The 13851-nt window shown below is 37.0% G+C and overlaps 1 protein-coding gene across 3 annotated transcripts in view; it reads left to right on the top strand.

The window, feature by feature from the left end:
* The window catches only part of SEMA3A (semaphorin 3A), a 339746-nt gene that overhangs the window by 206919 nt on the left and 118976 nt on the right, over window positions 1-13851 (top strand). For all 3 annotated transcript variants that reach the window (XM_075081518.1, XM_075081516.1, XM_075081519.1), the window contains 2 exons: window positions 5896-6053; window positions 8775-8837. In XM_075081518.1, the coding sequence (XP_074937619.1) occupies window positions 5896-6053; window positions 8775-8837 (221 nt within the window). The remainder of the gene's footprint in view (window positions 1-5895; window positions 6054-8774; window positions 8838-13851) is intronic.

The following is a 13851-nucleotide window of genomic DNA, read 5'->3' as shown; positions in this document are numbered from 1 at the left end:
AAAACAAAGGTTTCTGTATTTTTTTTTAATTATCTTTTTCTTCTCAGATGAAATATTAAACAATGGATTTTAATGAATTACTCTGTAGAAGTTTGAATTATACCATAGACTGTTAGCAAGATTCTTATTTTGTCTTAGAGTGGGCAGCTGAACCATTCTCCTCACTAAGGGCTAGGCCCTAAGGTCCCATTGACGTCTGAGGTGTAGATAAAAGAAAGTAGTTGAGGCATAAAGTCGTCAAATCCTGGAGGGGAGGGGGCGAAAGAAGTAATCCTTCAGCCCATTGGCCACGTTACTAAGCATTAGGCTTGGGATGGGGTCAAGCTCACCTGATTTCAGGCACCTGACAAACACCCAGCTAAGCTAGTTCCTGTCAACTTCTATAATATATGGAAATACCCCACTGAAATATCGCACTATGTGCATGGCAGCTGATGTCTCTTTTGGATGGGGAACAGACTCACAACAAATCTGATGCCTTTTCCCTGCAAATCCCTGGTTTTGCCAAATAAATGCCGCTGGCTAATGCCTTGCAGGAAGATGCCTTGATTTCCTGCTAGTCTCTGCCTTTTCCTTAACTGTTTGACCGGGGCAGACTTCACTATCCACAGTCAGAGCAATAAAATGGGGAAGCTACAGGAGAGGTTGGAAGTTAAAATATCCACTTCTTTCCTTGCACGGTAGAATTAGTATTGTAGAATTCATCAAATAATCACTCAAAGAGTAATGATTAATTTATACCCGGGATTATTTAGACAGATATACATGCTGATATACAGAACAGGCACAATATGCATCTGTGTAAGCAACAGATGCATGTGCAAACATGCGGCCACCTGATACTCTGTAGCCAGACTAAAAGCCTGGCGAGAGAAGAAGGAAATGTTCTAGCATGACGTTGTGGGAGGCATTGTTCACAATTCAGCAAAATCCCTGTTTGATGGCATAATACGCATTGACTCATCTTTTTTCTACTGCTAGGAGATATACAGTGAGATTTTATCGTTGCTGGCAAAGGAATGAAGGTCGAGAATTTTGTGCAACCAACAACCCACTCATTTGATTCACGAGCGTGTTATGACGAGCAGAACTGCCTGTATAATCCAGTCACTCTGCGGAGTCACCAGTAATAGGACAGGGCCAGGTCTGAATCCTAGTGAGGAAGCTGGGAGACCTTTCCTCTGATTTTTCTAGAAATTGATATGGTCCTTTGATCCTTATCAATAAAAATAATCTTGGCTGGCATGTTATTGTGAAGTCTATAACAGGAGCCAAGCCAAAGCTCACAAATTTTCTAACTTGTTACACAGACAAACTCCCTCTCACTAAAAACATAGTTCACCTGGTAGTAGATAAGTAAAAAATAAGATGGTTTTTATTTTGTTATGTTCTCCTTTTGACAAACTCTGCTGAAGGAACACAGACATAAAACAAGGTTTACAGTGGAATACCAACCATGGATAAAACAAACCTCAGGATCTGTCTGACTGTATTCATCTTAGCTGTAGCTGTGGTTGTCTGGCTTATTCTTTAATGAAAAAAGTGTCATAAAAATAAACCAAATCTACATTCCTTGTGTGTGCATATCTCCATGGATTTCACTGCAGGAATTTGGCCCTCTGTGTGTATACATACTATTAAGTTCCCATTCCATTAGCAAATTAAATAACCATGTATTAAAAGGAAGGCAAGAATTAAGGACTGGTTTTCTTTTGTAAATTTGCCAGCTTGGCCTGGCAAAGAGAATGCTCTGACACAAGTCAGACTGGATCAACATAAACATCAGTTAATAGAAGAAAGGCCATGCAGAGGCTACAGAAAGGCCTATTGAAAAAGGTCAAATGCTTCAAGCTTGGACACTGGCAGAGAAAGGAGGGTAAGATGGAGGGAGAAAGTCAGGTCTGTGAATTAAAGGTAGTTGAAGTGAAGTGGTTAGTTGGAGAATCTGGCCTGCAAACCCTGAGAAACTCACCTCCAGCTGGTTTCAGTGATCATCACAAGTAAAAATTCATTATAATGTGTTGGTTTTCTAAGATATGGTGCATTTCAGACCGTTAGCTTTGGTCGCCTGCAACACTTTTAATAAATGTGGGAAGTAAGTACCAAAACCAAAAGCAATGAAGTCTTTATTACCTTCAAAATATCACCACCCACTCTAAATCTACCTCATACAGCATTTTATAGACAATAGTACAGTCATAATGTGCACTGGTTAGTTTTATAGGGTTCATTCATTCCTGTTCAAAACAACAGGCGTGACTATAGCTGAGGATGTGTCAAAAGGAAATAAGAAAATGCTCTCTGAGCAATTACTGAAGGAATGGTACTTGGCTGCAACATCTGCTAGAGTAATGTTACCATCTTTGCAATAAAAATAACTGGACGAAGCATAGGGGAAGCAAAAAAAAAAGGCTTTAAGTGCAGTCAACCATTATCTGTCTGCATAGGTCATGGATATGCCAACCTTTAATAAGAACAGCAGCAACAAAAAATGGAAAAAAATAGGATATGCATAGTAGTATTAATTTCATTGGATTATTGAAGGCATTAGTCATTTTCCTCTTGGCATTGCAATGCAATCTTTGTTGTAAATAGTGGTTTATTTTAGCACTGATCAGCCCTGTACCCTGCCATCGTGACTGACATTTTACAGAACTGATGGATGTGAGTGCCCTTCTGGGAGCGTGCCCTGTCGCTGCTGTTTCTGTCCTCCTCTCAGCAATAGTCACTAGCTGGATACTTGAAAAGACAGTGGATGGTAAACACTTTGAAACTAATTAATTTGAGGAAGTGGAATATTTAATTTGTATTGATTATGCAAATACCATTGCTTTGCCCTTCAACAGCCCTTTCCAGAATGTCATATGAAGCCATATTCTTCACTGGAGAAATACATGTAAGTTAGAATAAACAGCAGAGGAACTGCAGAGATTATTTAGGTTTTCACCTCTTAGTTCTGGTGTAACTCAATCCTAACTGAATTAGTACTGAACGAGACGCATCAGCACTCAAATGACATTTTTTCTCTTCAACCTATCTTCAGCTTGATTCCTGATATGGAAACCTGATTTTACATGATTTGAAATACACTGCTTGGAATATGCTTAAGCCTATTTTTGGGGGTAATAGACCCTGGAAATCTGGTCATTTCCTGCAAAAGTCAATAATGAGACAATTTGACAAATAATGATTAAAACCCCGGAGAAATGTCCTAATCTTAAGAGAATCTAACAGTGATTTGTCTTTTAGTTTGATTTTAAATTGCGAGTTCACAAAAAACCCCACCAGTGTTACCTTTAACATTGTTGCATACGCTAAAGAGTCACAGAAAATGAAAAGAAAAAAAGAGTATATATATATTTCCCGGCACAGCTACACCTGGTCCTTTTAAGTTACACTGTGGAGACATATGAATAGTGGAGATGATGATGTAATTTACTCTTGGCCATAATAAACCTTAAACTCTAGTGTTATGATCTGGCATTTTTCATGAATATGAGAAAGAAAAGAACATATCTATCACCATCTGTAGATGTGAATATTTAGAACTCTGCATTAGCAAAATCATATCAGGCTTGTTTTAAACCAAGTAGCTGTCTGCCTAACTGATCTTCTTTCCATTTATATCCACTTTACATTTGTCTAACATTGACTTCAGCAGACACTTATCTGTACACTACAGCCACAAAGGGCAGAATCGTACCTCTGTGAGTTCAAACCAAGAAAGATTAAAAAATTACAAAGGTTTTTGACAACTATATTATAAGAAAAATTATCAGATACAGATGACAGCAAAGCATTTCTAGCCAAGAGACTTCTAAGACAAGTTAAGCAATCAATCATCTGTATCACTCGCTATTCAGCGAGTCGACATTCAACACCTGAATCAGTCATTACAATGTAAAGAGAATTAGTAAAGTCTCTAACAAAATGCAAATACGTGAACTGGAGGACAATACAGTCAAATTCTAGAACTTGGCAGGAAGCCAGAAGAATTATTTTGACAAGACTGCTTGGGGTGATTTGATTTCTTCTTGTTATGTTTAAAAAAAAAAAAAAAAGAACTTAAGTCTTGAGCAGTGCAAGTTCTAAAAAGTATTCTGTAATACAAAATGTGTAGTTATATTTAGCCAGAAAAAACATAGAATAAGGAACAAAATACAGTGCATGCTCTGACACTTTGCTACACTTCTATGTAACTTAACTCTTTTTGGTGCTCGTGAGGTTTCTCCAAATAAGTGCAAAGAATACTGGGGCGAAGCTAGCCTGAATGGTATGCAACTCTTAGTGTTATCTTTACCTTCCTTGAATATGTTGCCTACTAATTCTTGCCATTTTAGAGTATCAGCCTGCTTCAAAATCCACCTGGTATGAGTGAAAATAAAAAATAGGTTTAACGTCTGTGGGACTACTGCTAAGCTACAGGTGCTGGAATTCTGTAAAATCATAAGTACCACTAATATGTAAGTCCTAAAAAATCCCCACCTAACATCTTCTTGTTCTAGTTAAAAGAAGTGAAAAAAAGAGAAGAAAAATTAGTTTAGAAAGAAATTTAAGCAGAAGCTCCTGTTTCAACCGCAGCTTCACTTTGATTTTTAGCATCATAGGGGCTGCTATCTTATGCTTACTCATCAGTGGGCGTAATGGTAGAAAACGGGAGTGATCTAACTGCAAACCACAATGTCATGGCAGATAGCTGCACTGTTAGGCAAATCCTAGACATCTAGGCATTTGGCAGCTGTTTTGAGACACGTCCCTGGCTTGCACATACGGCAGCGCTAACACAAACGATAGATGCCTGGCTGTGCCGTCCAGCCATCAGCCGTTGGATCCCCATGTATTTGCTCCCTTTCTCATCTGTCCTCACGGGTGCGGTGTGAGGAGCTGCCCTGGCATTGGTGGAACTGCTCCTGCTCCTAAAACTGTGTGTTTGCCTCTGGACATCACAAGGTTGGGGCTTGAACGGTGTAGGATTTGTCGTCACGGGGAAAGTTTCTTATCGATGACTTACTCGTGCAGACATGCCTTGAAATGATAGAGATGGTTTGGCTTTGGTCCCGATATTAACGTAGACATGAATAAAGGAGTGTTTTTCTGAAAGTTTGTATTAGTATGGTCTGTATTATTTACAGATTATTTTCATTTTTAAGCAGTTTCAGGAAAATGTATATACCTTTGTTAATGTTTGTGAATAGCTAAGAACACTCTGTGGATCCTTGTACTTAAAAAAAAATCCTGTCCTTGGCAAGTGCAACAGCTCTGTGTGGAGTATAACTAGAAAATTATTCTTGACTTTAAACAGAAGCAAAATTAACTTCTCTAGTTTTATTCTTGTGATGGATAAATACACAATTCCAAAAAAGAGAAAAACATGCTGCCTATGTCAGTAAGCTGGGAAGACAGTAATAAATGTAAGAACAGGTTGCACATGTTATTTTATCTTGTCAACTAGTCATTCTTATTCCCTTTCTCATAACTTACAGATCTGTATGAAACAGTTTTGTGTGCTGGAAGTAGGAGATTTTGTGTTTAGATGGGGTTTTTATCACCTGGTCATCCTCCAGTTTATCCTTGTAAATCTCATTCATTGAATAAAATTGAACTTTGTCCAAGAGTTGATGAATTACATAGATATAATTTTACCACCTAAAACCTCATACAGGTTTTTAATTGATTTCACTGGTGTTTTGGCCTTTGTTTGTGTAGACCTGAATCTCACAAGCAGTTTGGGTTTAGGTACTTGAAATAAAAACATTCATGGGCCCAGGTACATAAAGCTTTCGCTGGTGTTTACTCCATAAATATAAATTCCTAAAATGAAATCCATACAAGTCAAAACACGTCTGTATTTCATTTGACCATATTAACAAAGAAAGTGTTACCTTTATGTTTCAGAAATGTTGGAATCCAACAATATAATCCATTTCAATGGACTAGCTAATAGCTCCAGTTACCATACTTTCCTCTTGGATGAAGAACGGGGTCGGCTGTATGTTGGAGCGAAGGATCACATATTTTCTTTCAACCTGGTTAACATCAAGGAATATCAGAAGGTACTTTCACTCCTGTTTTGTACAATGTAAATACATACTTTTAACGTTGCAGAACTGTTGTTAGTCTATATTGGGCACTGTATGAATTATGTAGCAAGTGTTTGGGTGTCAGGAATACTATTACAACAAAAATATTTGATGACTCTGAAGAGAAATGTATAATGAGCTATAACCTGTGACTGTATAACCTACAATGCTTTTTTTCAGACTATGAAAAAATCAATGACAAGTGAAAAATCCAGCTATTTCCCAAACAAGACATACTCTCATGTCTACTGCTAAAAAACCCAAAGAACTATTATGACAGTTTACACAAAAAGGCTTTATTACTCTGTATTTGTTTGCAGATAAAAATAAGCTGTTTGGGAGTCCGAGTGTTAATTTCTGTCCTTTAACCCAGCGCTTGTAGGCACTCTGCTTCTGCTGCTTTCAAAGGAAATAGATTCAGTATTAATAAAAGAGGAATAGGTCCATAAAAGCTTGCAATTCTTGATGGAGAGTATAATTTTCCAGTAAAAGTTGGTGACAGGTTAAAAGCTGACAAACAGTTTAGTGATGTTCTTTTGCTGGTGCCTAAATAAATAATTTCATTTTTCATTTATTTTAATAAGACAAAATACTAAGAAGGTAAACAATGGCATGGAGGTTTGATTTGTTGTATTTGGGTATTTTGATGGCACATTTTAAAATCCAGAGAGTACCCTTTTATGAGAGATATATTGCTCCAATACCCAGGGATTTTTTTTTCTTGGTGTTCCTGACCTTTTGCCCGTTTGACTATTAGCTTCCTAAGATGATAGCAATAAATACCTTGTGTTTTCTGTTCAGAAGGAAGACAGGCTATTCATTTGTATCCTCTAAGGAAAAAGGATAAAAGGAAAACCGGGTATTTTCTTTTCTATTCTCTTTAGAGCAGCTATAAAGGAAACTAGCTATTTATTTGAATTCTCTGAGGGATTGATAGCTTAATGTGCAAAACATCTGGAACAATTAAAGGAAAGAAGGTGTTTCCATTGCAGAAAACAGCTCTGCAGAATGGGGGGAATTGTATCTTACATACTTATGTATTCAGATATCTTTAGAACGCTATTTGAAATGATATGTAATGTTTAATATATTAAATAAAGAATTGCTGTTTGTAACATGGAACTGAGTGTTGGTGACAGAATTAAAGAACAGACAATTTAGAGTTTAGATTTAATAACAGACACAAACCTTGAAGAATTTGTGGATCTGCTTATTAAAGAAAGGAGGGTCACTGAAGAAGCTTTGATCAAAATCACAACGCAGCCAGTGCTGCACTTGAGCTAGAACTTCACCAGTTGTTGTTTCCACCATGTAAAAAAAGAACTCATGTTTCTGTCTAAATGCTGATAGCATCATAGAACTGCCAAAGATCACAACTCAAAAAGGCAGACTTTCCTGTCTATTAAAAATGGTTCAATTTAGCTGAATTTTAAACCAAATTGAGGAAAATACTGTGCTGTTAGAACAAGGCTAGCCATTCATTTTACGGATTAGAATGCTGGTTTGCATAATATAGAAATCTTTGCCCAAAACTTGAACTGAACTTGAGCTGGTCCTTTTGGGAGATCTGAGAAGTTTGGTTAATGTTTTTCAACCTAGTAAATTTAAATTTTCACATATCTCTGCACATTTTAAACTGAGAATAGTAACAGGAAGTAGCAGGAATCCTTTGAGAGAGAATGTGCTCATAAAATTTTCAGCCTTATTTTATAGACTTAAGATGATCGATTGCTGTTTGGATTTCATTAAGTTTTAAGAAAGTTTTGAATTTAAAAACATGGTTGCAAACTGTATTTTCCAACGCCATGTATAACATCTCCTTCAACCTCTTCTGTCATCCATATTAATTCCTTTTTCTTTTTGAATATTTTGGCTTTCATTTTTTTTTAACAAACTGTATTGAACACCAAGGCTGTAATCCAGGCTCATGGCCATTCATATTGCATTATCTGAGGCTCCCAAATGAATAGCCTGGCATTTTATGGGAAGATCATGTTTTATTCTATATGTAATTCCTAAAAGCTTTTCAGAAAAACATGAATAATTGACTGTGAGGGTCTCTGGCTTTTCTCTGTATGAGGTGAGATCCATTTTCTGCTAAGCAAACACTACAGTAAACCTAGGTTTAGGTTTACTTGTATTAGGGTAGCTCTATAGGAACAGCATAAACATTTCTGTTCTGAAGGTGTGATACTTTTCAAATGTCATATCTTCTTTTTTATTATTTATTTAACTAAACCTAGTCAAAGAGTCTGCTAGTAGATACAGTGAAGAGGCAAACACCTCATGTCTGAGCTGTAACTCTAACATGAGATTGCATTTCACATAGATCCAATTTATTCTCAGTAAGTGCAATTTTTTCTCTTAGTCTCCATTCCATTACATCAAATGTAAAACAGTGGAAGAACACTCACTTAATGGAGAGTCAACCTCTTATTGTTAGTATTCAAGATTCACTGCTGAGATTCGCAGTACAGACTATATTTCAAGATTGTTTTTACTGTGATTCCTATTATCTCTATTTTGCTCCTATCATTTAATTTCTTTGTCGACAAATTCTATGGAAGAAAAGGAAATAAGGAAAAGAATGAGGAAAAGAGAAACTGGGTAAAGACACTCTGTAGCATTTGGTCTGCAATTTCTGAGTATTGAAGCATGAAATAACACAACGTGATTTTTGTTCTGTGTCTTTAGATTGTTTGGCCTGTATCTCATTCCCGAAGGGACGAGTGCAAGTGGGCTGGAAAAGATATTCTGGTAAGTACAAATCTTTTTAGCATTTTTTTCCTTTTATAAAATATTGTAAATATTTTATTATGTCTTACTGTGTTAATTCTTAAAGTATTTTTCCTCCTTTGTAGGGCCACACATCTGATTATAACTTCAGTCTCAAGTTCTTTTAGCCTTTTTATTAAAAATAATTAAATTTTGTCTTTATGACCAAGGTTTAAATTCATAAATGGAAACCATAGAAACGAAATAGAATTTATCTACCAAAAATGTATCTATATCAACAAGAAAAAGAAGGGAAGAGAGACATGAGAATGAGAAATATTAACCCTCATATATTTGTCTCCTGATCTCAGGGTACCTAATATTTTGACCTATTTTTGCCCTGCTCCAGGACCCAGTCCTACAGCGAATTCCAAGTGCTTTCTCTTCGCAGCATCTTACTGGAGTCAGTGGGTTTCCCTGAGCTCTTTCCTGCCACGATTTCATAGCAAGATTGAGGTCAAAGTGGTCTTAACATTCTGCATCGGTTTTGGTGCCTCAGGAAAGACACTGTTACACTAGGCATAATTTTCTGTACATTCTCCCTCATTCCTGTGTACACCTGATTGCCTGTATTTATGAAGTAGGAAAGACATAGCCAGTAACCTCCAAATAATAATCATTCCATGCCAATAACTGTCTTCTTTAAAAGAACTATATGGGAAATGGGAAGACAGGGCTGAAGAAGGGAAAAAAGGATAAAAAATACATGCATGCAATAAGCCAAACAAATACTTGCATAGCGTAGCCAAATGGGAAATAACTGTGGTTGCCAAGGTATAACTGAGAGTAGAACTTGGCCCCATGTGTATATGCTATTGGCCTGATTTTCAGAGATGATTCTGTAAAATATTCATAATGCCAACCATATGCCTCTAGAGAGCTCCATTTGAATAATTTCCTAGGTCATAATAAAAATAGTTTCCTCAGTCTTTACCTAGGCCATAGAGGACAGTTGTCTTCTTAAAAAGCCATTTGGGAACAGCAGAGGTGGATTAGGTAAAAACTAAGAAATATGGGCTAAGCTATATATGGGAAGGGACAGCTGAAGTGCCACATACTTGGACCATCTCTTTATATAGAAATAATACATTTAAATTAATCCATCTTCAGGGTCACAAATAATTTTCAGGAGTCCTTTGCAAGGTGAGCAGTAGAAAATCTAATATTCAAGGTTGAAAAAAAATAAGGCTAGTGTTAAATGTCTGAGCAAATTAACTAACCTTGCAGCTTGATCTTATAATAAGTATGATGATACTATATAAAGTAGATTTTTTTATAGCTGGGGATGAAACCTAGAAAATTAATAAGAGATTCAGCACTTAGAGTGAAAGTATAGTCTTTTATTTTTTAATAATTATTTTTAGAAATTCACAATAGTAAGAAACAGTATGTTTCACACATTGTACTAGGCTGATTTCAATCCATTCATTGTAAATAGAGACGTTATTGTTCTGGAGTGAGCTGGGAAGTTCAGGTCCTCATCCTCAGACTATGGTAAGCTTGAGAGGACCATTTATACTGGAACTATTTTATTCACCTTTATTCTTTTGCTTCCTATGGTATTAGGGTGGCTACACCTTCTAATCATGAGTAAAAGGTGAGGTGAATAGCACACTCCAGTGCGGTGTGATCCTGGCGCACTAGCTGCCTGCTGTGATCCTGCGCATTGGAAGCAGGACTCCATTGACCTGGTGGGAAAGCATAAGGCACAGCAGGAGCACAGAGTTCCGGACACAGCGTGGCCCAAACTGAGGATAACAGTAGTACAGCAAAACCCTGCTAGACTCAGATGCTTGTTTTGAAAAAACATTCTTGACCTGTAAGGGTTGTTGGGGTGGATTTGCTTTCATTGTTTTACTTTTCAGATCTCTCCACAAGAGGAGGTGTAAAATTAAAAAAAAATAAAAATGCATAGGGCATACGTAATGTGTGTCCAATTTTGGTAGGCAGCTAGAAGGAAGGAACGTATATGTTTGTGTGTTTAGGTCATCTTTAAATATTTACAGCCACCTATTCTTGCTGTAAAACAGTGCATCACAGACAAAGTACTTAATGGAACTGCTTTAACTGTAATTACCGATAAAGCTTACAGATCATTTAAGAAACTTATTATTCCTCCCTCATTTATTCCTTAAAGCCATTGTCAGTACCTCGGGAGTGTGAAATGTAGAGGCCATAAAAATAACTCAACAGACTCTCATTAGAGGGAAAAAGAGAAATAGAGGACAAATAAAGTGAGATGTGAAACATGTTTGATTTAATATTGCTTTCAGCATGTACCACTGCTAAGATATTAGATACTCTTCACTTGTGATGATGCAAAACTTGCTACATGACAGTCCATACTTCTACATCGAGTTCCTTTTTACAAACTTTTTCTTCATTATTGATCTCCAGGGGAAGTCAGTGCTGAACACGCAGGTCCCCACTAATAGGCCAGGTGCACTGCAGCAGCTGCAGCGCAAGTATAACCCCGGCTCTGCCCCACTGCTAACCTCAGCTATGACCTCCGAGATTTCCTCTCATAATTGTAAGAGGTAATTTACTGTCGTTTTCACTCCTTCAGAGGGATTCCTTACACTGACGCTGTCAGTCATGCAAATCTAGGTGCAGCAGGTTTGTAGCTCAAGACAGTCTGCACAGGATTTGAGGAGGGCGGCGACTTAAGCTGTTCCCGCTCTCCTGAGATCCCTTTGTTCCGTAAGCAGTCATTTTCATTTCTGTTTCTTAAAGGGCTTAGTATATGTTAATTAGTTAAGCTTTGCTCACTGGACAGATAGATAAACCTTTTAAAGTATGCTTCGGATCTGTTTCTTTATACAGGTAAGCTGAGGAGAGAGGCTGAAAGTCTCACCCCAGCTATGCAGGACTTACAGCAGGACTTCTTAGATTGATAGAAGTTAACTGCTACACTTTCCCACAAAATACAGATTTTTTCTTCTCCAATAAAACTGTAATTACTGTCCCATGCAAGTACTTAGTATTACAATATATTTCCATCTCCTCGGTATAGAGTATCAAAAGCACCAAAGTAGCATTGTTCATGAAAAATTAAAGACTATAAATAACAAATAAGATATTTGCTCATGTAATTAAACTAAATAAGCAATTCTATGAGGATTTCTTGCTATTCTGGACTTCAGTCTCTCATTTGATGTATTCTGGTTGCTGTAAGTCCCGTGAATATTTCTCATGATTCCTGACCAGACCTTGGGAATGATCAAAGAAGACAAAATCTCTACAGAATACTTCTCAGCTTTTGTACTGAACTTACAGTACAGACATGCTGCTAGTCGTATCCCTTACTTGTGAGCCTCAGTATTTTGATTTTAAGATCTCACAGGCACCTGGGACCTAGCAGAAACACATGGCAACCTCTGTATTACATATGGGTTAAATAATAGGTAACTGCAAAAAAAAAAATGTGGCTACAATTCTACACTGACATTCCTGGGATGTCATAAACCAGCAAAGTGAAGCTTGGGTGATTTACAGAAGTTACCAGAAACACTAGTTAGTTTTGCAGGTAGGGGTAGCGTAGGGATAGCTTATTGACTGGAAAGTACATCTAGTCCTTAAACTATTAATTTATTATTGTTTAAAAAACTTGGGCTGCTGTTTAGTCAATATATTTCTGCACTAGATTTGGCTGAGGCACCATAGCAGTAGTTCATGTGGTACAAAATTAATCCGAGAAATCCCTATTAAAGTTATGATAGATTTCTACACCTTGAAAGCTTTAAAGATGTATTTCTGAAGGGCACCTCAGGATGTTATTTTTAAGTGTGATTTGACTTATCTAATTTATTTAGCCACTTCTAAAGATCCCAGCTCAAATTAAATTGTTGAAATGGTCCCTTCTGGCCTTGACATGTATAAACCTTTAAAATTTCAATGGGTACTTTAACAAAGTCACATAGGACAAGCTACATATGACAGATAATTATACACACTTTGCACCCTGTGTGAAATCAGCTACTCCCTGGATGTTTCTGGTGAGAATTAAATGTTGATATAGAAACAGATACAAAGAGTAGCAAGTACTTTCACTTGGTACCGGCAAGCTTCTGCATGTGCTCTGTCACATGAACAAACAGGTCTAGACAGAGACTTGAACTTTTGTGTCATTTCCCTTAACAGCTAAAGTGTATCAACACAACTGTGCTTATATTAGCACTGACTGTATTATAATTTATAGGGGGTAGACATCTACTTGGGCTATTTAATTGCCATTACATTTCACATAGTTATTAACTCTTACCTGAATTCAGCTGTCATTCACTTTTTTATACTTGATAGTTCTCTTGGTGGTAATTTGGAATCACTGTAGCTCAGAAACCTTCTCCCAGTTAAGAAGCAGCAAGACTCTTTACACATGTTATAGCTACACTCTGTGCATGCTTCTTTGCATTTATGTGTGGCTGGTACTTAATTACTGAGCTCATGGTTAATGCAGGTAGAATCACATGGCTGTAATTTAATTCACCATCATCTCATTTGTTATGGTAATACTTAATTTAAGGCAAAATGTTCATATGCCACCTCAGTTTATGCATCCTTTAAAGTTTTCCAACCCTTCCCTAAATCATAGGAAGATTAGCAATTCCATAGGCTTATAGATCTGTCAGTGTGCAATGATTTAATTTGGAAAGAAAGAAGAAAAAGAAAAAAAAGGAAAAGTGGTGTGTAACTTACCAAGTGTCCCTCAGCCATATCCGGTGATGCTTTGGAGAAACAAAGTTCGCAATAAATGAGCACTATTCCCTTTAACTCATTTTATTACTGTTGTAGCCTTAGGGAAAATAGAAGAACATGGAGGCAGAAAGTAAAAGTAATTCTTTTCATCTGTAATTGTAAACAAAGATCTGAAGAGGGAATCTGAAAATTAAATATACAATGCTGCCTGGATCTAGAGAGCCTGTCATCTGACAGGCTTAATTTTTCTGGTCAAATTACCTCTGCCCTTTGGGTGTGCCAAAATGACGTTCATCCCTTT

The sequence above is a fragment of the Phalacrocorax aristotelis genome, chromosome 1 (assembly GCF_949628215.1).
Source record: "Phalacrocorax aristotelis chromosome 1, bGulAri2.1, whole genome shotgun sequence".
In the NCBI taxonomy this organism is placed as follows: domain Eukaryota; kingdom Metazoa; phylum Chordata; class Aves; order Suliformes; family Phalacrocoracidae; genus Phalacrocorax; species Phalacrocorax aristotelis.
This window is presented reverse-complemented; position numbering and strand designations above follow the sequence as displayed.